Source organism: Sphaeramia orbicularis, chromosome 15 (genome assembly GCF_902148855.1).
Source record: "Sphaeramia orbicularis chromosome 15, fSphaOr1.1, whole genome shotgun sequence".
NCBI classification, from domain to species: Eukaryota; Metazoa; Chordata; class Actinopteri; order Kurtiformes; family Apogonidae; genus Sphaeramia; species Sphaeramia orbicularis.
This window is the reverse complement of record NC_043971.1, coordinates 12,761,771-12,786,674: the sequence shown is the minus strand read 5'-3', so window position 1 is coordinate 12,786,674 and position 24,904 is coordinate 12,761,771. Positions and strand designations below refer to the sequence as shown.

The 24,904-nt window shown below is 35.3% G+C and overlaps 1 protein-coding gene across 1 annotated transcript in view; it reads right to left on the bottom strand.

The window, feature by feature from the left end:
• thada (THADA armadillo repeat containing) overlaps positions 1 to 24,904 on the bottom strand; it is a 285,860-nt gene that overhangs the window by 37,448 nt on the left and 223,508 nt on the right. Inside the window, exons 34-36 of the mRNA XM_030156371.1 lie at positions 19,647 to 19,719; positions 16,929 to 17,085; positions 14,434 to 14,556 (exon numbers count right to left, since the gene is read on the bottom strand). Of these exons, the coding sequence (XP_030012231.1) occupies positions 14,434 to 14,556; positions 16,929 to 17,085; positions 19,647 to 19,719 (353 nt within the window). The remainder of the gene's footprint in view (positions 1 to 14,433; positions 14,557 to 16,928; positions 17,086 to 19,646; positions 19,720 to 24,904) is intronic.

Below are 24,904 nucleotides of genomic sequence, written 5' to 3'. Positions count from 1 at the left end.
TGTGTGTGTGTGTTGCAGAACCTGTCTCTGTTCCCACATCCCTGCCTGGCCCCCATATCAAAGGGCCAGGAGTCGTCGCTTCCATCTGAAGCAGCTAACACCTCAGATCCTTGACTCTACGACGGCAGGTCATAAAAACCTCACACAAACACACTCCCAGAACACATCGCCCTCCCAGTAGACTGAGTGGCTGGACCTGTAGGGGATGGGAAAGATACTGGCACACAAACATAACACACATTCACACTGACCTATATATACACGCGGTAATGTTTTTCCAATGGCAAAACATTACACGTGAAAGCTACGGTGCAGAATAGCACGGAATGGCTTTTTCGCTTCATTGGCAGGTTGACAGCGGTGAGTTAATGTGCTGACGTCTGATATCCTGGAGGTCACCCTGACTGAACTTTGTCCCGTGTTGGCCTGCGAGCCGGATGATGGAGGCATTACGCCTTTTTATCTTTTGCCAAACATCATTAACGGAGGAGTGTCACGTTCTGGTCAAAGTGGATATTTCCTTACATGCTGACAGTGAAAAAAACAAAACAAAAACATTCAGGTGAGAGGAGTGTGTGTTAAATGTGTAGCCAACAGCAGGGAAAGACTGATTTAGCTTAGCATACAAGCTAACAGTATAAAGCAGGGGTGTCAAACATGTGGCCCGGGGGCCAAATGCGGCCCGCCAAAGGGTCCAGTTTGGCCCCTGGGATGTTTTTGCCAAGTGCAACCTAACATATCAAATGTAATACTTTTTGAAGACTTTTTAAGGTATTAAATTGTAAATTCAAGACTTTCAAGACTTTTTAAGACCCCACAGGAACCCTGTACATAATACAAAGAGTAGGGGCCTACTGATCAATCGGCCCATGCTCCGTAACCCCCACCCCCACTCCAAAAATCACAGACTGCTACCCCCCCCCCCCCCCCCCCCCCCTTTATAAACTATTCACTCCCCCACCCCCACTTCCTGTGTACCTCATAATTTCATTCCGCAGGTACGCCTGAGTGTCAATACTGTATATCAACTGTCTTGTCACCTACATTTAAAGAATGATTTACCAAACAATTTTTATGTCACTACTTATAAAATACAGACTCACATCTGTTCCCAATAGTCTGCTCTCCCCAGCATAAAAACTACCACATCTATAACCCGTTGTTCCCCACAGGTCACATATGCCACGTTTCCACTACGTGGACTTGGCTTGACTCGACTCGGGCACCAGGTCCTATTCCTGGAGACCGTTTCCATTACAGGATACTACCGACTTTACAGTACCTGGACATCATAGCGATGCGGTGCGTTACTTCCGTGTCGTCTGCTCAGAGAGTCGCTGATAAACTCACTCGTTGCGTGCTGTCTCGTCAAGCTCATGCTGAATTTTTACGTCAGCTGCCAAAGATTGAATCTCCTGACTGAATGATGTAGTTTTTCAGGCTGTCATCATGTGGATTAATCTACTGCTACATTTACTGAAAACTTCTGCATCTGTTTTTATAAAATGGCGGGTCACAGAGACAACTCTCTGACCAATCAGTGGTCTGCAGTGTTTACGCGTCACCTTTTAGTATCTGGTCCCCAGTCCTGGAACCTCGGCAGAGGTGATACTAAAAAACTAGTACCGGGTACCACATTTCTGGTCCTTTCACGTAATGGAAACGCAAAAAGGCCAAGTCGAGTCGAGTCGAGTCGAGTCAAGTCAAGCTGGTACCATGTAGTGGAAATGCAGCATTACTTGTCTAATACAGCATTTTAAAGTTGTGTCAGTTATCTTTGTGAGATAAACAAAGATGCAACTGTTAATTCAGATGCCAACCATTATCTAATATAAGACTATTATATCCTGAGTATATCAATGTTCTTATTTAATATATCTGCGAATATATTGGTTATCGGCCAATATATCGGATATCGGCTGTCTTTTTGGCCCTCAATATTGGTATTGACATCAGCTCCAAAAATCCCATATCTGTCAGGCTCTAAAGAAGAGTCAAAAAATTCTCAGACATATAAAAAGCTTATTTATCAAAATAAAATTATTTTTCTACATAAGCTCCATTAGAGTCTAAACACTTCCATAGATTCCTACTTTGTAGAACTGCTGGGGCTTAATTCAAGATTTTTTTGCTTACTTCAAGCAAAAAAAATCTGCCATTGGAACGAGTGAAAATTTCTTAAGATTTCTTGAAATAAATTTTCAAGATTTATTGTCTAAAAATCAGTTCTTATATCTCACTGACAAGTCACTCTTTAGGTGATTACCTCCGCCAAGGAGGTTATGTTTTTGCCAGGGTTTGTTTGTCTGTCTGTCCGTTAGTGTGCAACATAACTCAAAAAGTTATGGACAGATTTTGATGAAATTTTCAGGGTTTGTTGGAAATGGGATAAGGAAGAAATGATTAACTTTTGGGGATGATCGGGGGTGGAGGGGCCCACGGGGGGGCCCACTGATCAGCCTTGGCGGAGGTCTGCGCTCTCCAAGTGCTTCTAGTTATGTCTTGTTTTAAGTGTGATGAGATATTTTGACAAGAAATGAGAAAAATGCACTTGGTAAGATTTAGATTTTTTCCAGTGTATTAAGTAGAATAAGGTGTGTTTGTGTTAGAATTCAACAGATACACAAATAGAATGGCTGTCATACATGCAAACATGCTGATTTCACAGGAAATTGCAGTTGTTTCTTATTTTTTTCCACAGCTGTATATAATATGCACAATTATAACACAACAGTTTCCATTTAAAAAAAATAAGCGGATGGAGGATATTGCTCTGCGGCAGACTACATATCTGTAGGAACACACCAAAATGACAATGAAAGTCCACAATATAATGTTAACGTCTATGTTCAGTTATGATATAGCTCAGCAAGTCGCTAAATGTCTCTCTACCCCTGTTGTGGATTTAATTACAGAACAGCGCTTCATTTTAAAAACTTCAAAAGTGGAAAGATGACATATTGTTCTAAATGAAGGTTTTCGTTTTTTTATAGTCAGTGGGATGTGATTTCTTTCGGGTTTTTCACTTGTTTTTCATTTACTTAAAGGAATTTGCCCTCTCTGGCAGCTATCACTCATTCATTTGATACGACATTACCAATTTACCGCCTCATGTCTTGGGTCTGCGTTGCATTCCTGCCGCGCGTATGACATATGTTAAAATAGAGTAGGAATTCGGTGCAATTTTTATGCTTGTTTTTAGCGGTTTTTGCGTGTTGGCGAGAAGGCCAAAAGTCACACAAAAGCTCCAGTTGGTTTTCCTGTAGCGAAGACGTGTGTTTGGGGAGGAGATCTACGGCGTTTTACCGTAAGTGACACATACACAAGAGCTGTAATCTACAAATGAGCAGTAAATATTGTATGGAAACGAGGATGCCCCAGACGCTTTTGTCCACACACACTCACACACACATAAGGACACCCACTCTGTAATTATGCCTATTGTGTTCTTTTCCTGTTCTCCAGAAAACCTCTCCATCTTAGTCATGTTGCTGAGCTCCTATCTGATGTTTAGCTGACAGCTTATCTGAGCCGGTCTGATCTTATGTACATAAACACGTATAGTACATGAACACACACGTACGGCGTTGGGATCAAATCAGTCGGAGGAATTTTAAATGCGTTTCCCCGAGTCCTCAGATCATGAGGACGTGACCATCAGCGGCCTTTGTTGTTTTTATTATCAAATATGGAGCGTAAGAAAAATAAACTTAAAAAGAGTCGCTGAAAAAGAAGTCAAGTTTCAGTTCAATTAACCCATAAAGACCCAGTGCTACTTTTGTGGCAGTTCTAAAGTAATTAACTAACCTTTCTTAAGGAATTCACCACCATTTATTATGATAACATCCTCCGTATTTTGCATGTTTTTACTGTAAATCATGTACTTTTCTATATTTAATTTCCTACATTGAACGTAGATGTTCATGAAAACTCAGTAAATTCGAAGTTTATTACATTAAAACAGAGAAAACTGGAGAAAAAAAGTCACATTTTAAACAAATATATCAACAACTGAATGTAAAAACAAGTGTCTCCATCCACTGTCATTGATCCAACTCCACGGGTTTAACTGGTGAATCAATGTTGTAGAAGATGACAGTGTTTCCACGGCAACTACGGAGCTTCTGAACGTCCAAATGGGTCATATCTGATGACCATGAAAAGATGACAAACTGTATTTTACACAAACCGGACTCAGAAATCTGATCTAAAGGCAACAACACAGATTAAGAAATTAAGACCCAGTGCTACTTTTATGGCAGTTCCCAAATCAAATTTTCTCTCTATTTAACCTTTCTGAAGTAATTCACCACCATTTATTACAATATTGTCCTCTGTATTTTGCAATTTTCACTGTAAATCATGTACTTTTCTATATTCGATTCCCTACATTTAACACAGATGTTCATGAAAACTCAGTAAATTTGAAGTTTATTATATTAAAACAGAGAAAACTGAAGGAAAAAGTTACATTTTCAGTAAATATATCAGTAACTGAATGTAAAAACAAGTGTCTCCATCCACTGTCATTGATCCAACTCCATGGGTTTTACTGGTGAATCAATGTTGTAGAAGATGACGGCATTTCCACGGTAATTAAACAGCCTCTGAACGTCCAAATGGGTCATATCTGATGACCATGAAAAGACGACAAACTGTACTTTACACCAACCAGACTCCGAAATGTGTTCTAAAGGCAACAACACACATTAAGCATTAAAGACCCAGTGCTACTGTTATGGCAGTTCCCAAATCAAATTTTCTCTCTTATTTAGTTTTTACAGGTGCTATATAAATAAATGTTATTATTACATTTTTTAAGTGATTTATCACCATTCATTATAATATTGTCCTCTGTATTTTGCGTTTTTCATTGTAAATTATTTATTTTCCTATATTTTATCTAGATACTCATAAACAGTAAATTCAATGTTATTTATCAAAACAGAGATAATGGAAGAAAAAATGACTTTTTCAGCACAGATATCATTAACTGAACATAAACCAAGTGTCTCCATCCACTGTCATTTATTAAACTCCATGGGTTTTACTGGTGAATCAATGTTGTAGAAGATGACGGTGTTTCCACAGTAACTACGGAGCCTCTAAACGTCCAAATGGGTCATATCTGATGACCATGAAAAGATGACAAACTGTATTTTACACGAACCAGACTCAGAAATCTGATCTAAAGGCAACAACACAGATTAAGAAATAAAGTGCCAGTGCTGCTTTTATGGCAATTCCCAAATCAAATTTTCTCTCTTATTTAGTCGTTTTAGTTTTTCTATCTCTTTTACTATGTTGTGTTGTTTTTCTATGTTTTTAGTGTCTTTGCTTGTGTCTTGTTTTACTTTTATTTCATCTTAATTCTGTCCTCCTGTCTGAACCTCTGTTGTTATTTTGATTTATTTTGGGCTTTGTCTGTCAAAGCACTTTTTAAACTCAGTTTTTAAAGGTGCTATATAAATAAACATTATAATTATATTTCTTAAATGATTTATCACCATTTATTATAATATTGTCCTCTGTATTTTGCGTTTTTTATTGTAAATTATTTATTTTATTATATTTTATCTAGAGACTCATAAATAGTAAATTTAATGTTATTTATCAAAACAGAGAAAATGGAAGAAAAAGTGACTTTTTCAGCACAGATATCATTAACTGAACATAAACCAAGTGTTTCCATCCACTGTCATTTATTAACCTTTTCATGCATGAATTATGAGAACCTTAATCAAAATTTTTTCCTGAGTGTTTTTATTACTCTTTAGGCATGAAAAAAACAATGCGATTGAAAATTTTCTTCTGAAAAACAACCAAAAAAAAAAAAGTAAATAAAATAAAAATAATTTTAAAAAAATTAAAAAATACATTAAAAAATGAGAAAAAAAATAAATTCTTGTGAACCTATTTTTCATGAAGTTGCAAAAATGTCCACTCAGCTGGACACCACACGTTTAATTTTTGACGCACAGAAACATGTATTTACTGATAAATTGTGTGAAAACTATGGGGAGGGCTTTCGATTCTGGGGGTTTATGCTCAGGAGAAATCTACATAATGTTACCAATTCATGTCAGAAAAGATATGTAGTGTCTTAAAACTTTAATAAAGATATGTGTGAAAAAAACCCCCAAAAAAAACCAAAAAAAAACCCCATGAATATACAAGAGAACAGCTGTAGAATAGCTGTCCACTGTAGTGACCAGTATGCATGAAAAGGTTAAACTCAATGGGTTTTACTGGTGAATCAATGTTGTAGAAGATGACGGTGTTTCCATGGTAACTACGGAGCCTCTGAACGTCCAAATGGGTCATATCTGATGACCATGAAAAGACACAAACTGTATTTACACCAATTATTTACATGTATTGATAGGATTAGTCGATCAAGAGGTATTAGACACTTTAGATCCGTACACAATTTTGGTCACCAGCGATTGTTTGGGTCTTTACGGGTTAAGTCACACTGGAGTTGAGTCTTCCCTCATGATTGTGGGTGAAAAAGCGTAGCTGCCATGTCGAGAGGAGATGTTTTTCCTCTCTCGTGTTATGTTACCAGATGCTATCAGCGGCGACAGACACAATAAGGGTGGCTCCTGGAGGAAAACTGGCAAAAATACAGGAAGTGAGTGTGGAAATAAGGACAGGAAGTCCCACTGTGGATGTTTGTGAGGGGGCACTTGAGTCGTCAGCTGTCGCTCCCTGGTTAATGTGAGTGTGAGCTGTATTAGACAAACATTACACTGTCATCAGCCCAACGAGGTGTGTGTGTACGGGTGTGTGTATATGTGTATATATATATATATATATATATATATATATATATACATACAAATGTGTGTGTGTGTATTTATGAGGTATTCACCAGGCGTCATACAATACTTCTGAAAACAAACCTCAAACATTCTCAAAACAATGACACACAACCACACACTCACATATACACACACACACTTTTCACTCTTGCGTCCCGACTGCCAAACTAGAATTAGCGCCCTTCGTTCCAGGAATGCTCCCTAACCCTTAGCACGAAATGATGTAATCTACCCTTTTAACTTCAGCATGTGTTTGTGGCATTTTTTTTTTTTTTTTTTTTTTTTTTTTTATGTGTGTGTCTGTTTATACTGTCCCTCCGCTGCTTCACTATGTGTTTATGAATGCATGTAAATCCCCACAGAGCAATAATTATGTGTATGAACACGGTCGGCCGCTTGTACCGTGGGTTTATAAATGTATACACCCTGGTATATATATGCACTATTAACCCCCCCCCTCCCCAAGTTATGGTGGGTTTTTGTAATGTAAAAACGCGAGATAAATCATGTCAGAACTTTTTTTTTCCCCCCAACGTTCCAAAAATGTCTTTAAATGTCTGGAATTGTAGGAGGGAAGGCATTAAAATGAGGCCGAGCAGAATTAATAAGTGTGTGTTTATGTTTTATTATACTGTTATTTTTTGGATTTCTGCCATTAAACAGTAGTTTTTACTGGGATCGTAACAGTGAAGGCAGAAAGGGTTTGTGGGGTGTGTGGGTTTTGTGTGCGTGTTAACACAACACATATACTTCAACTCACAACCCCCACATTATGTTTTTATTATTGGGTCTTTTACAGGTGTTAAAATGCCCCTGACTTATAAAATATGCATTGCAAAAAAAAAAAAAAAAAAAGCCCTGCAAAACGTGTTCAGAGGATAAACTAAAAAAAAAAAAAGACATTCACAGTCATAGAATAACCTTCAGTGTGTAAATGGTTGTTACTGTGCACCTGCTGTGAATTTAAGTGACTCTGAATGACTCCATACACCTCAGCTGTATTGGTAGGTTTAGCCACAAATGTGCTTCATTGTTTCTTACTGCAAAAGCCAAGTTTCGCCGAGGCTATGTATACGTAGATGAGTATTTATAAAGGGTTTCTGCAGGAATCAGCAAATCTAATTTAATACTTTTTAATGCCCTCCGGTATCCGGGTGCGCCTTTTAGGCACACTTTGCACTTCGTTTTAAAAAACTTCATATTATTTTTCACAATTTAAATAAGGTTAGAATTCAAAAGTTGTTCATTTTTGCACGATCTTTAAATTTCTGGCCACCAACTAAAATGTGCACATTGTAAACAAAAGAAAATTACAAGACTAGCATCTGTCTCCCAAGTGTGCCAAAACGCACTATTTCTTCCATTTGATATGTATGATTAGGGCTGACGATTTAGAAAAATTAAATCAAATTAGAGCAGAAAAATAAATCAGTATACAATATTTAATAGTTTGATTTATAGGTGTGCATTTTCCGCACACTTGGTGACAGATGCTAGTATTTTTGAACATTTGACCTAGCGCCATAAATAATCAATCAAATTAACCAATGTTGGAGTTAACCATTGACATATGCCAGGCTGCAAAAATCAAATATGTGGTCCACTTTTTATGTAGGATATTGAAAAAAATTATTTTGGGGGGTTTTTTGCATCCAAAAAAAAAAAAAAAGTTAGTTTACGTTACTGCTGCCTTTGACTACAAGGCTTTTGACTTTTTAAACTTTATATTGTCTTTGAAACTCTGCACTGCAACTCTTACTTTAATATGTGTGTGTTTTTATTTTTATTTTATTCTATTCTATTTTTTTTTGATTTTATGTGTTGTTTTATTACTCGCTGTTTTTAATCACCTTTTACATGTTTCTTTTATAATGTTTTAAATGTGTTTCTTTTTGTTTCTTTTATTTCAATGTCCTGTGTGAAGCACCTTGAATTGCCTTGTTGCTGAAATGTGCTATACAAATAAACTTGCCTTGCCTTGCCTTACAAACATGGCATTTAAAGGGTTAAAAAATGTGACAATTATCGAGTATTTGGTATTTTTATTTACGGCTCAAGTTGATGAAATAGAAAAAAGTGTAAAAGAATTAAAAACAAACTGTATGAAATTTTTTTTGACATTTTTCCTCAAGTGTGCCAAAATGGCACACCTGGTGCTTAGTAAGGGCCTTGCTGGACGGGATACTGGAGGGATAACACAACACATACACTTCAACTCACAACCCCCACATTATGTTTTTATTAATGTGTCTTTTACAGGTGTTAAAATGCCCCTAACTTATAAAGTATGTATTGCAAAAAAAAAAAAAAGCCCTGCAAAACGTGTTCAGAGGATAAAATAAAAAAAAAAAAAAGACATTCACAGTCATAGAATAACCTTCAGTGTGTAAATGGTTGTTACTGTGCACCTGCTGTGAATTTAAGTGACTCTGAATGACTCAATACACTTCAGCTGTATTGGTAGGTTTAGCCACAAATGTGCTTCATTGTTTCTTACTGCAAAAGCCAAGTTTCGCCGAGGCTATGTATACGTAGATGGGTATTTATACAGGGTTTCTGCAGGTATCAGCAAATCTAATTTAATACTTTTTAATGCCCTTTTTTTAATACCACTTCAAATAAATTACAGGGTGGGGAAGCAAAATTTACAATGAACATTTATTTGTTTTTTCTCAGGAGGCACTACGTCAATTGTTTTGAAACCAAACATGTATTGATGTCATAATCATACCTAACACTATTATCCATACCTTTTCAGAAACTTTTGCCCATATGAGTAATCAGGAAAGCAAACGTCAAAGAGTGTGTGATTTGCTGAATGCACTCGTCACACCAAAGGAGATTTTAAAAATAGTTGGAATGTCCATAAAGACTGTTTATAATGGAAAGAAGAGAATGACTATGAGCAAAACTATTATGAGAAAGTCTGGAAGATACTATTAAAGAAGAATGGGAGAAGTTGTCACCTGAATATTTGAGGAACACTTGCACAAGTTTCAGGAAGCGTGTGAAGGCAGTTATTGAGAAAGAAGGAGGACACATAGAATAAAAACATTTTCTATTATGTCAATTTTCTTGTGGCAAATAAATTCTCATGACTTTCAATAAACTAATTGGTCATACACTGTCTTTAAATTCCTGCCTCAAAATATTGTAAATTTTTCTTCCCCACCCTGTAAAGGCCCATGTCCAACTGCAGATACAGTTTTATATATAGTTTTATGATGGTTTACCGTTGACAGGCTTTAACCAGGCTCTAAATCACAGGTGTCAAACATGCGGCCCGGGGGCCTAAACCAGCCCGCTAAAGGGTCCAATCCGGCCCCTGGGATGAATTTGTGAAATGCAGAAATTACACTGACGATATTAAAATTCAAGGATGTTCGAATCATTTTAGGTCAATTCAATCTCAAGTGGGTCAGACCAGTAAAATACTATCATAATAACTTAGAAATAATGAAAACTACAATTTTTTCTCTTTGTTGTAGTGTAAAAAAAAAGTTAAATTACATAAAAATGTTTACATTTACAGACTATCCTTTTGCAAAAAATGTGAATAACCTGAAATTTCTTAAGAGAAGTATGTGGAATTTTAACAATATTCTGCCTCTTACTAAATGTTTTGTGTATTTATAGATCCACTGTGATCTGTACGTTGTGATGCACATGTTTAAATGATAAGCTAATGTGTAATATTGTTAAAATTGGACTTATTTTTCTTAAGAATTTTCAGGTTGTTCATATTCATGTTATGTTCAAGTACGGTTCGTAGATGTAAACATTTTCATCACGGAAATTGACTTTTTTCACTCAAAAACAGAGAAAAAAACTTTGGAGTTGACATTATTTATAAGTTCTTATACTGTTATTTACATTATTTTACTGGTCCGACCCACTTTAGATCATATTAGGCTGTATGTGGCCCCTGAACTAAAATGAGTTTGACACCCCTGCTCTAAATAGTTCCTCCTCCAATCACTTCTGCTGAAACTTGCATTTTCCCATTTTTCTGACATTTGCTAATATTCCCCCAGTTCTTTTGCCACGGCATGAGCACGCTCACAGCACATTGCATTCCAAATATCCGGTGTTGTGACTTCGTGCAACGGCCGTAAACAATATCCAATTAAAGGGTTCCGCCTGTCAATCATCACAGTGTACTTCCGATCAAAATTATTAAATATTTATATAATAAAAAAAAAAAAACTGTGGGTAACAATACTTTTTTTTTCTCCATCAAGTGTATTTAATTTTTTAATGCCTCTGGACATTAAATTTAATGCTTTTTAATGCCATTTAAGACCTTAATTTTCACAAAATCAATTTAATGACTTTTAATGCTTTTTAATGATCTGCAAAAACCCTGTTATAGAGGGTATGTACGTGACGTCACCGCTAGCAGAAGTCACCACGGTTACGTCCACTGAGTGGCAGAAAGAGGGAGATGAGTAGTGGCTTTGGTTTGAATATTGCGAAAACTTTAGAACAATCTAAAAAATGGGGAAGAGCTGTTGTGCCACTGATTGCACAAATAGGTTTAAAAAGCACTCGGAGCTATCGTTTTAGCGGCGACCTAAAGCCAAAGACAGAAGAAGCAGATGGATCGCTGCAATTCGTAGAAATAACTGGAATCCAGGCAACGAAACCTGGATTTGTGGTTGCCATTTAGTGTCAGGTAACGTTAATTTATGCTGTGTTCTTGTGTAAAATTGTACCTTAAATTACATATCGTTTTGGCTAACGTTACTTCTTAGTAAAGCTTAATGTTAGCATCTGTCATTTAGTTCTATATTTCATAACTGAAACGTTTTTCTCTTCAATTGTGTGATTCTGAACCTTGTGCTCTACATAATTTGTAAACTAGCTTAAACTGAGGCTAACCTAGTTTTCCAAATAAGGGGGTACTCTAGCACAAAGCTGTTGTATCTGTGTTGGATCAAGTATTTGATGTTAACTCTCCTTAAATCTCCACAGTACCAGTAGATCATCCACTCACTTGGGTCAATACTAAGGGTTCAACTCCAGTAAATCAGTAGTGAACTGTGAGCACTACTGCTGGGCCTTTACCTTGGCAATGACCACCAAGAAAATACGTCTGCACTGACAGAAAACCTCCAAAACAATAGCATGTTGAATTGAAAGCACTCACCAGCTGTAATCCTCTAAGTAACGATGACGAGGATGTCAACAACTCTTTGGCTTTTGTATGATTTCAGCCTTTGCATTGGATATTTTCCTGGCGTTGAAATCAGGTTCATATAAATGTCAGAATATGTGACTTCCGGCCACATATCAATGTTCGTAGACCACTTGTTGTTTGGTAGCTTGTATGGATCCATGTCCAGTCCAATTGTCTTTAATTTCACGTTATATTCCACACTTTTCCCGGTCTTGCTGTAGTTACTGCTATGCTCCGCCATGTTGAGCCGGTTTGTTTTTGCCGCTCAGTCTGACTTAGAGGGGCATGGCCCAGGGGGGAAGTGACATATGTGCATTCCCTCCATAGAAAGGGATGTTACCACACCTCTGTTTTCAAGAATAACATAGTACACACCAGATCATGCACAAACCAGCATACATACACTATAGGGGGGTTAAGGGCAGAATGATCCAATGTAATGTCATGTAATCTAGTCCAGTCCAGTCCGGTCTGGTCCAATCCAAACACCTTAAACCTCAAATCCCCACTTCAGTTGGAGTTTTCAGAAATATTCCTTTTCAGTGTCCTAAAGTGGAGTTTTCACGTGGATGAAAAGCAAAAAGAAAACATATGTTTTTCCAGATATCCAGCTATGAGTATACATGGCACAATTCTGTTAAAGCAGAAATTGGACGCTTTTGTTAAAAGGTATTTGATCAACAGTTGGTTGAAAAAGACTCCGAGGCGTGAGATAACGACGAGGACAATTATCAACTGAAACAACAGGGAAGTTACCAAGGGAAGAAAATCCACTGAAATTGATAAGATAAGGAGAAAACTGGTCAGAGATGCTGCCAAGAAGCTCATGGCAACAATAAAGGAGCTGCAGGGAAGTACTGGATGTTCTTTATATGTGACAATGAGCTCTTCTGTTCCTCATATGTCTGGTTTATGGGGTAAAGAAGGAAGAAAATAGTCTTTTCTTCACTAACAGACATCTAAACCTGGTAAATTTGGCATGAAGCTACATCCATTCTCCCTAAATCACATCACAAATGTGTTATCTGATGGTTCAGCTGGTTTTGTTTTTAATTTTTATTCAACCTTTATTTAACCAGGTTGGTTCCATTGAGACGGGGGATCTCGTTTTCAAGGGAGATCTGGCCAAGACGGAAACAATACAGTCCCTTCATTACAGTTTTACAATAATAAAAGCATTTGCAAACATTAAAAAAAAAAACATACAATCAATTGAAACATTTACAGACCAATAGTTGTGATTCCAGAGTTTTAACGCTCTCTTTAAAAGGGCTGTGTATTGGAAAGAATCTGGTGATACAATACAAATCACAATACTAGGATCATGATATGATATATCATGATACTGTTAAAAAGCAATTTTTTGTTTGTTTCTTTTTTGCTAAATGATTATTTCCGTGAAGAATTAAATTACACCAGAAATCTGCCCAAATACTAAACACATTTCTTTTGATCACAACAGGATCTAATGCTATATCACAAAAAGTTCCTGTGTTCAAACTGAAATTATGTTTTACAGACATTACAGTTTCAGATCCTGTTCAAATGTTCATATTCTATTAGTTCAGAACTAACATCGGAACATTATTTTTGTGCAATTCCAACAAAGGAAATAAAATTATTTAATAAGAGTGTTAAATATTAATACATATAATGTAAACAAAAAAGAAAAACAAAACAACTAAAATGAACCTCCGCCATATCTGCATTTGAATAAACACCTAAAAATATCAATACAGTACTTTTTAATATCGATACAGTATTGTGAAATTAAATATCGCGATATATTGCAGAACTGATATTTTCTTACACCCCTACTCTTTAAAATCAGTCACAGGAATCAGTATTTGTAGGTGGAGCTCAGACTGAAGCTTGTTCCAGGCATCAGGAGCTGGAAACCTAAACATTTTTTTTCCTAATGCAGCTCTTATCTTTGGAACTAACAGTGTTCCATGAGGGAAGATTGTAACTGCCATGATTCCAGGTCAACAGTAAACATAAATAAGAAGGAAGGCTCCCCAAAATAATAGTAAACCAGTAGTAAATATACTAGTTAAAATATTTTAGCTTGCCACAATAAGTGTTTTTATGATGTGTCTGCCTTTTTTGTGTGCGTTTCTTTTCTATCTGATGTTGATGTGTGTGTTTTTGTGATAATTTCTATGTGCAGTCGTGGAAACAAATATCCCTTCTGGGACAAATAAAGTCAAAGTAATTTTAGTAAAGGCTATAACCAAATTTATTTTAAAGATTGTCATTTGTCTCATTGGAAACAGTTCTATTTTCAGAGGGGTGTGTAGGCTTGTATATCCACTCTATGGCAGTGAGTCTTAGAGTGTGTTTTAATGCATAACATCGAAAATGAAAGCCTGTGTCTGTCTGTTTATGAAGTGTTTCCTTGTGTTGTGTTGTGTTGTGGTGACACTGTACCTGCACTGAGTAAAGCTGCTGGGACTTTAGAGATGAAGTCAGACGCAGAATCTCGGACATCCTGGTCTTCGTCCTGCAGCAGCGTGAACAGACTCCGCCAAAGGGAAACAGTGGTGGACAAACCTGAAAGACGCATACCGTACACACAGATAAGTAAACACTGGTTCCTGGGCTTTTTCCTGTGATTCCAACAGGATACAACTGTTTCCAGGTTGGATTAACAGAGTTCCAGGAAGCTACAGACGATCCACGTTAACTCCTGATGATGACATTACTTAAGGACATGTACTGGACAATGTCAAAGATAGATTTTTTTTTTTTTTTTTTTTTTATTACGCAATATTTACCTCCGCCAAGGAGGTTATGTTTTTGCCAGGGTTTGTTTGTTTGTTTGTCTGTCTGTCTGTCTGTTCGTTAGTGTGCAACATAACTCAAAAAGTTATGGACAGATTTTGATGAAATTTTCAGGGTTTGTTGGAAATGGGATAAGGAAGAAATGATTAAATTTTGGTGGTGATCGGGGGGGGGGGGGGGGGGGGGGGGGGGGGGGCAGACCAGAAAATTTCATCAAAATCTGTCCATAACTTTTTGAGTTATGTTGCACACTAACGGACAGACAAACAGACAGACAGACAGACAAACAAACAAACAAACCCTGGCAAAAACATAACCTCCTTGGCGTGGGGGGGCCCACGGGGGGGGCCACTGATCAGCCTTGGCGGAGGTCTGCGCTCTCCGAGTGCTTCTAGTTTAATAAGGAAAAGTAATAGAAAACTCCAGCCAAGTCAGAAGTATTCTACTCACAGTCAACTTGTATTTCCTGTTTTACAAGAGTTCAATGTGGCCACCACTTGTAGCACGGGCAACATCAATACGATAAAAGAATTCCTCCCAGATCGTATCAGCATATCACAATCCACTGAGTTGATCGATGTTTTTTCAAAGATAGCTTTTTAATAAATACTATCATCATTCTGGGTCAATTTTGCATTCACAAATGTGAACATTTGAAGATGAAACCCACATTTTCCAGTTTCCATAATGAGTTTCTGTTCTATATGAAAACTCTCAATCACATGAAGAGTAAACCTGCATTGAAGCTTCTATCAATTACCGAAGAATATAATTTGTACAACAAGCCCTAGCCTTTGGAAGTAAATCTGTGTCATCAGATTTTGGATTATAAAAGATGTTGAATTTGTAGCACTGAATTTTTTTTGGCACTGAAATTATGTATCTGGATTTTTTTTGCACTAAAATTCAGGATCTGAACTTTTTTTTTTTTGCACTGAAATGAAGTTTCCGAACTTTTTTTGCACTGAAATTAAGTATCTGAATTTTTTTGCACTGAAATTAAGTATCTGAATTTTTTTTGCACTGAAATTAAGTATCTGAACTTTTTTTTTTGCACTGAAAGTAAATATCTGAACTGTTTTTTTTTTGCACTGAAATTAAGAATCTGAATTTCTTTTGCACTGAAATTAAATATCTGAACTTTTTTTTAAGTGAAATTAAGTATCTGAACTTTTTTTTTTTTTTTTTAAGTGAAATTAAGTATCTGAACTTTTTTTTGCACTGAAATTAAATATCTGAACTTTTTTTTTTTTTTTAACTGAAATTAAGTATCTGAACTTTTTTTGCACTGAAATTAAATATCTGAACTTTTTTTGCACTGAAATTAAGTATCTGAACTTTTTTTTTTTGCACTGAAATTAAATATCTGGATTATTTGCACTGAAATTAAATATTTGAACTTTTTTTTTTTTTTTTTTTTTTAACTGAAATTAAGTATCTGAACTTTTTTTGCACTGAAATTAAGTATCTGGATTTTTTTGCACTGAAATTAAATATTTGAATTTTTTTTTTAACTGAAATTAAGTATCTGAACCTTTTTTGCACTGAAATTAAGTATCTGAACTTTTTTTGCACTGAAATTAAGTATCTGATTTTTTTTTTGCACTGCTATGAAGTATCTGAATTTTTTTTTTTGCACTGAAATGAAGAATCTGAACTTTTTTTGCTTTGAATGTTTTGTTTTGGAATGTTTTGCATCTAAATTTTTTGCTTTTGAATTTTTTGCTTCTGAATTTTTTGCTTTTGAATATTTTGCTTCTGAATTTTTTAAATTCTAAATTAATGAACAGTTGAATTCAGAGACAAAAAATTCAGATACTTAATTTCAGTGCAAAAATATTCAGTGCTAGAAATTCAATAGCTTTTATAACTCAAAATCTGATGAGACAGATTTACTTCCATACTAGCCCCCTCACCTCATTTTATTTGTGATTTTTTTTTTTTTTTTTTCAAAATTCACAGTCTTCATGGTTGTTGACATCTATGTATGTACTCCTCTTTGCACCCGTGCCTTTGTGTGTTCTTTAACACGGATGCCAAGTTGTTTGTATATTTGTATATTGTCAATTAAAAAAAAAAAAAAAAAAAAAAAAAAAAAACTCATGATGATGTAAATTCATGTATCTGTATTTGAAACTCACCGAGCACCAGTTGAGGGCTGGTCAGTATCGCGGCCGTACAGTTGACCAACACTTTAGCCGCCATCAGCTTCACCTCCACCGGCTGCTCCTCGCTGCAGCACGAGCACACCAGCACCCCCCATTGACCAAAACACTGCAGAGCCTCTTCATCCAGGCCCTACATGGCACATACAAGTACGTACATCAGAAAATTGTAATTGTAAAATTGTAATTTCATTGATATTTTCCTGTATCTTAAACATAAAGGAAAAATCTGTAAAATAAACAGTGAAAGTTCTGTTAAATTACAGTTTTTTTTACAGTGTAAGGTAAGGTAAGGTAAGATAAGAACTACAGAGAACAGGACAGGTAGGAAAAACCATGAATGAGTGAAATATGAAATATAAAGAGAAAAATAAGAATGTTGTTTGTTGCTGCTAACATCCCCATTGATTTGAAGCTAACGCTAGTGTAACAAGGGAAATACCAGTCAAAGCTTGTTTTGAGAAACTGTCTGAAGAGGAAAACAAAAAACAAATTTTTTTTTTTCCTTAATTTTTCTCACATTTTTGTGGAAACCAAACCAAGCCCTCCACTTTGATATTGTATATGCATTTCTGCTTCTTCAAACTAAATTACCAGAGGTTTCCAGCCCCATAGGAAGGCCTCAAATAAAAGCTTTTTTGTTCCTCAACTGCTTTTTCTCTCAAGACAAGACAAGATAAGATAAGACACGATACGATGTGATAAGATCAGAAAAAATAAGAAATATGTTTGATGTAATTAACGTTTATTCCCACTGATTTGAAGCTAACGCTAGTGTAACAAGGAAAATGTCAATCAGAGTTTGTTTTGAGAAACTGTCTGAAGAGAAAAAAAAAAAAAAAAAAATCACCCTTTTTTTTTTTTTTTTACTTAATTTTTCTCAGATTTTTGTGGAAACCTAACCAGGCCCTCCACTTTGATATTGTATATGCATTTCTACTTCTTCCAACTAAATTACCAGAGTTCTTCCAGCCCCATAGGAAGGCCTCAAATAAAAGCTTTTTTGTTACTCAAATGCTTTTTCTCTCAAGATAAGATAAGATAAGATAAGATAAGATAAGATAAGATGAGATAAGATCAGATAAGATGAAATAAGATAAGACATGATACGATACGATCAGAAAAAATAAGAAATATGTTTGATGTAATTAACGTTTATTCCCACTGATCTGAAGCTAATGCTAGTGTAACAAGGAAAATGTCAATCAAAGCTTGTTTTGAGAAACTCTCTGAAGAGGGGAAAAAAAAAAAAATCACTTTTTTTTTTTTTTACTTAATTTTTCTCAGATTTTTGTGGAAACCTAACCAAGCCCTCCACTTTGATATTGTATATGCATTTCTACTTCTTCCAACTAAATTACCAGAGTTCTTCCAGCCCCATAGGAAGGCCTCAAATAAAAGCTTTTTTGTTCCTAAAATGCTTTTTCTCTCAAGACAACATAAGATAACATAAGATAAGATATGATAAGACGAGATGAGATGAGATAAGAATAGATAAGATAAGATGAGATAAGGTAAGACACGATACAATCAGAAAAAATAAGAAATATGTTTGATGTAACTAACGTTTATTCCCACTGATCTGAAGCTAATGCTAGTGTAACAAGGAAAATGTCAATCAAAGCTTGTTTTGAGAAACTCTCTGAAGAGGGGGAAAAAAAAAAAAATCACTTTTTTTTTTTTTTTACTTAATTTTTCTCAGATTTTTGTGGAAACCTAACCAAGCCCTCCACTTTGATATTGTATATGCATTTCTACTTCTTCCAACTAAATTACCAGAGTTCTTCCAGCCCCATAGGAAGGCCTCAAATATAAGCTTTTTTGTTCCTCAAATGCTTTTTCTCTCAAGACAACATAAGATAACATAAGATAAGATATGATAAGACGAGATGAGATGAGATAAGAATAGATAAGATAAGATGAGATAAGGTAAGACACGATACAATCAGAAAAAATAAGAAATATGTTTGATGTAACTAACGTTTATTCCCATTGATCTGAAGCTAACACTAGTATAACAAGGAAATGTCAATCAAAGCCTGTTTTGAGAAACTGTCAAAAAACCCCACTAACTTTTTAACTTAATTTTGCACAGATTTTTGTGGAAACCTTGCCTTTGATATTGTATATGCATTTCTACTTCTTCAAAGTAAATTACCAGAGGTTTCCAGCCCCATAGGAAGGCCTCAAATAAAACCTTTTTTGTTTCACAACTGCTTTTTCTCACAAGATAAGATAAGATAAGACATGATACGATACGATAAGATCAGAAAAATAAGAAATATGTTTGATGTAATTAACGTTTATTCCCACTGATTTGAAGCTAACGCTAGTGTAACAAGGAAAATGTCAATCAGAGTTTGTTTTGAGAAACTGTCTGAAGAGAAAAAAAAAAAAAAAAAAATCACCCTTTTTTTTACTTAATTTTTCTCAGATTTTTGTGAAAACCTAACCAAGCCCTCCACTTTGATATTGTATATGCATTTCTACTTCTTCCAACTAAATTACCAGAGGTTTCCAGCCTCATAGGAAGGCCTCAAATAAAAGCTTTTTTGTTTCTCAACTGCTTTTTCTCTTAAGCAATAAGGCCCAAATGAGCGTTTCCAGTTCCAGGCTGGTATCACTGATGTAAAATAACTTCCTGCTAACAGCAATGACTCGCATAATAGACGGTTTCAGATGATCGGTCTTTACCTGGGGGTCAGAGGTCACCAGCTGAACCACCAGTTGCGAGAGCAGAGTCAGGGCGGCGCAGTGCAGCTCCACACTGAAACACAAAATCCAACACATAATAAGAGCCCGGTTTAGTTTTTTTTTTTTTTTTTAGGGGGGTGGTTATTATTGTGATGTGGTGTCGGGCTCTGACAATGATGGAGAACTCCTCAGGTCCATTACACACACATAATACGCCAGCGCCGTCGAGTACACGCACATCACTCAACTGTATTGACTTACGAGCCACAAAAGAAGTGTGCTGGTACTCACCACTACATTACGTATCACAATAGCCCCGGTGCCATTCAATCACACGGCAGACAAGGGCAGCCAGCAACCCAATCTCATCCCTGCCTGGCTCTAATCATAACCCTGAGGCCGCTCCAAAGGGAAAGTGGATCCCCGGGTCCAGAGATTGTGGCCAGGAAAAGGCTTTACAGGCCTAAAAGCCTTTGTAATCCAATCCTTAGTCAAGCCTGTATTCTCTTGTTGGGGTGAGAAAAGTACAGCGGTGGCTTGTCAAAAAAGGTGTGTGTGTCTGTCAGTGGATGTCAAAGAGCTTACAGTAGACACACACACATGCAAATACTGGAACAGTGTGTGCCAAATCAGTTTGTGGTTTCCAGAGGGGCCGCTGTGACTCATGGATGTGTAAACGCTCACAATAGTAATGGTTTGGACCCAACAGGTGAGAATCATGTAATAGGAGGATAATGTTCTGATGAAGATCTTCCAACGCACCGCAGGCAATGACAACGAGACGTTGGCTCGTACATATTTAGTTCCTATTTTTTTTTTTTTTTTTTTTTATTCTTTGTTTATTTGGAAAAGCAAATTATAAAAAACGTCCCTCACAGGTACAAATCAATATCCACACGTCAAATTTGACAGATGCTAATCCAAGATTTTAGTCAAATATAGAACAATTAAAATAAAGAAAGAAAAGTGGGCTCAATGAGATAAACCAAGATAATATTCACTTGTTTCATTAGCAGATTTTTTTGCTTAATTCAAGATTTTTTTGCTTAATTCAAGTGAGGGGAAAAAAAAAAAAAACTGCCAATGGAACAAGTGAAAATTATCTTGGTAATATTTCTTGAAATAAAATTTTCAAGATCTATTTTTTAGAAAACAGATCTTGAATTGAATTAAATCTTGAATTAAATTGAATCTTGAATTAAGCAAAAAATCTGCCAATGGAACAAGTGAAAATTATCTTGGTAAGGTTTGTTGAAATAAGATTTTCAATTTTTCATTTGTCTAAAAATCAGTTCTTATATCTCACTGAAAAGTTACTCTTTAGGTGATTATGTCTTATTTTAAGTGTGATGAGATATTTTGACGAGAAATGAGGAAAAATACATGTGGTAAGATTTTGATTTTTTCCAGTGTAGGACCTACTTTATTTCATATTATAATGGATATACATAGAAGACTCTCACAATAAGTTGCAGAGCATTTATTTTTTATTGCAGCTTTATGTTCTCCTGACTTCTCATGTAACTAAGACCTTTATGCCTAAAGTTTCTGACTTGAAGTGTGCAAAGGGATCAAAATGTTTTATTTTGGGGAATGATCAATACGCAAAAACTGATATGCAAAACTGAAGCTAATGCAACTTCATAAAAGTAATATTAAATTCATAATCTAATTCATTTTTTAAACTCTCATCACATTTATACTCAGTATATGGTTTGCTTAATTTAAGCAAAAAAAACCAAACAAAAAACTGCCAATGGAACAAGTGAAAATTATCTTGGTAAGATTTGTTGAAATAAGATTTTCAAGATCAATTGTCTGAAAATCAGTTCTTATTTCTCACTGAAAAGTTACTCTTTAGGTGATTATGTCTTATTTTAAGTGTGATGAGATATTTTGAGTAGAAATGACAAAAATACACTTGGTAAGATTTCGATTTTTTCCAGTGTAAACACCTGATCCATGTCTTATTTAAGAAGGAGAAGTATAAAACCAATACTGTGGCCATCATTATTTTCTTGCAATAGGACTAGCTGGGTGGCAAAAACAGTGCTATTAGTACCGCAAAAGTGAGATATAAGAACTCTCTAGAACGTTCTATTAATATACATCATGTTGTCTCAATGACACATCCCTTGTGCGTCTCCGTCTTTGATTTTAGGACACAGATTTATTCGTTAGTTGAAGTCTTACGGTAGTTTTATGAACTTAAAAATTGAATTCAGCTGAATTAAACATTTAAGTGTGTAAAAACATCTCATCAATCAGTGGGTGATGTTGGAATTGAACCCATGACCTTCTTATAATGAGGCAACTGTACTTACCACTAGGGATGGGAATCAAGAACCGGTTCTTTTTGAAAACCGATTCCCACGCTGCAAAAATCTAAATCTTATCAAGTGTATTTTTCTCATTTCTAGTCAAAACATTTCATCACACATAAAGAAAGACAATCACCTGAAGATTAACTTTTCAGTGAGATATAAGAACTTATTTTTAGACAATGGAGCTTGAAAATCTTGTTTCAAGAAATCTTACCAAGATAATTTTCACTTGTTCCATTGGCAGATTTTTTGCTTAATTCAACATTTTTTTTTTTTTGCTTAATTCAAGCAAAAAAAATCTGCCAACAGAACAAGTGAAAATTATCTTGGTAAGATTTCTTGAAACAAGATTTTCAAGCTCCATTGTCTAAAAATAAGTTATTATATCTCACTGAAAAGTTAATCTTCAGGTGATTATGTCTTACTTTATGTGTGATGAGATATTTTGAGTAGAAATGAGAAAAATACACTTGGTAAGATTTAGATTTTTTCCAGTGTAGGACCTACTTTATTTCATATTATAATGGATATACACAGAAGACTCAGAATAAGTTGCAGAGCATTTATTTTTTACTGCAGCTTTATGTTTTCCTGGCTTCTCATGTAACTTTAACACCTTTACGTCCAAAGTTTCAACTTGGAGTGTGCAAAGGGATCAAAATGTTTTATTTTGGGGAATAATCAATACCACTTTTTACCCAAAAAGACATTTATATGCAAAACTGAAGTTAATGCAACTACATAAAAGTAATGGTAATTTAATAATCCAACTGATTTTGAACTCTCATCACATTCATACTCAATATACGGTAAAACCTACATAATCATCAAACATTTGAAGCCTATTTAAAGACTCACAGAAACAGTGCTGAAAAGCTATTATGTTTCTTGGCTGCTCTAACAAGCCAACTACACACAAACAGCCAGACAAAGAGGGACCAGTGTGGACCAGGTGCAGGGTGAAGGTGCAGCCAATGAACCCTTTGGTGGGTCCTGCATGGACTCTGGCTTTGAATGAAGGCCTGACAGCCAGCAGACCAGCACACACCGAGGGCCTCTTCCATCCATCATGGCTAAGAGCTGCTGCGGGAATGTTTCAGGGCTGTTTTGACAGCAGGTCTTAAAAGGTGGGACTGGCGCAGCATTAGCCTGCAACGCTGAACACACTCAACCTGAACCTGAACGGCATTGCGACGGATTTTCAGCACAGCCTCATTGAGAAGGGTGATCAGTTTTTATGGCAACACAAGTGCTAACCTAATCTCAGCGTGTACAGCAGGAGGATACAGTACTGTGCAAAAATGAGGTTTGTTGGTTTAGTGAAGTTCACATGTTCCCACATATGCATTTCTGAGTCTATGTATTTACATCCAATCTGGATATATGTGAGGTATGAACAGCAGGAAAAACTAAAGTTTCAGGGAAAAAACAGCTTCTATAAACCTAAAAGGTACTATTATTATTATTATTATTATTATTATTATTATTATCATCACTAAAAATAATAATACAACTATGCAAATAAAACAAGGTTCCTACATGTTTCTACAAGTTTAATCAAAGACTTTTAAAGACCTTTTTAAGACTACTTTAATGCCTATTTCACAGCATATTTCACACATATGCATTTCTGAGTCTCTGTACTTAGATCCAATCTGGATATATATGAAGTATGAACAGCAGGAAAAACTCAAGTTTCAGGGAAAAAACAGCTTCTATAAACCTAAAAGGTAGTATTAACTATTATAATAATAATAATAATAATAATAATAATAATAATACTAGTAATTATTATTATTATTATTATTATTATTATTACTACTAATAATAATAATAATAATACTACAACTATGCAAATAAAACAGGGTCCCTACAGTTTTGTACAAGTTAAATCTATGACTTTTTTAGACCTTTTTAAGACCACCTAGAACAGAATTTAATCCCTATTTCACAGCATATTTCACACATATGTCCACACAAATGCATTTCGGAGTCTCTGTATTTAGATCCAATCTGATATGTGAAGTATGAACAACAGGAAAAACTAAAGTTTCAGGGAAAAAACAGCTTCTATAAACTACAAAGGTAGTATTAACGATTATTATTATTGTTGTTATTATTATTATTATTATTATTATTATTATTATTACTACTACTACTACTAAAAATAATAACACAACTATCCAAATAAAACAAGGTTCCTACATGTTTCTATACGTTTAATCAAAGACTTTTAAAGACCTTTTTAAGACTACTTTAATTCCTATTTCACAGCATATTTCACACATATGCATTTCTAAGTCTCTGTACTTAGATCCAATGTGGATATATATGAAGTATGAACAGCAGTAAAAACAAAAAAATTCAGGGAAAAAACAGCTTCTATAAATCAAACAGGTAGTATTAATAATTATTATTATTCAATTTCAATTCAAAATTTAGGAAAATGTATTAATTTCTACCTTGATTTCCACCATTCGGAGGCATTTCTCACCGGGGGCTGCAAAGTTAAAGATAATTGGTTCCTAATTTCAATATAAATTGTTGGAACTGAGTAGAATAATGTTACTTTCTTTGGAGCTTGGACATTTAACAGAGACATTTACACACAATACAGTGAACAAATTTATGGCAACATACCTTAAGATCTAACATATCCAATTTAATACCTTTTAAAGACTTTTTAAGGTATTAAATGCAGATCTGTAGATTCAAGACTTTCAAGACTTTTTAAGACCTCATGGGAACCCTGTAAAAACAACTGAAGATACATATAAACTGGATTTTGTCATTTTTAGGCCCGACTCCCTTCCACTCTGATTCTTCCACTGCTGCTTTAAAGTGTACACCCCCCCCTTTTCCCTTTGCTTTTAACACGTCTTTAACCCTTTTATTCAGACAACATGAAATTTATCGCATTAACTTTCTGATTTT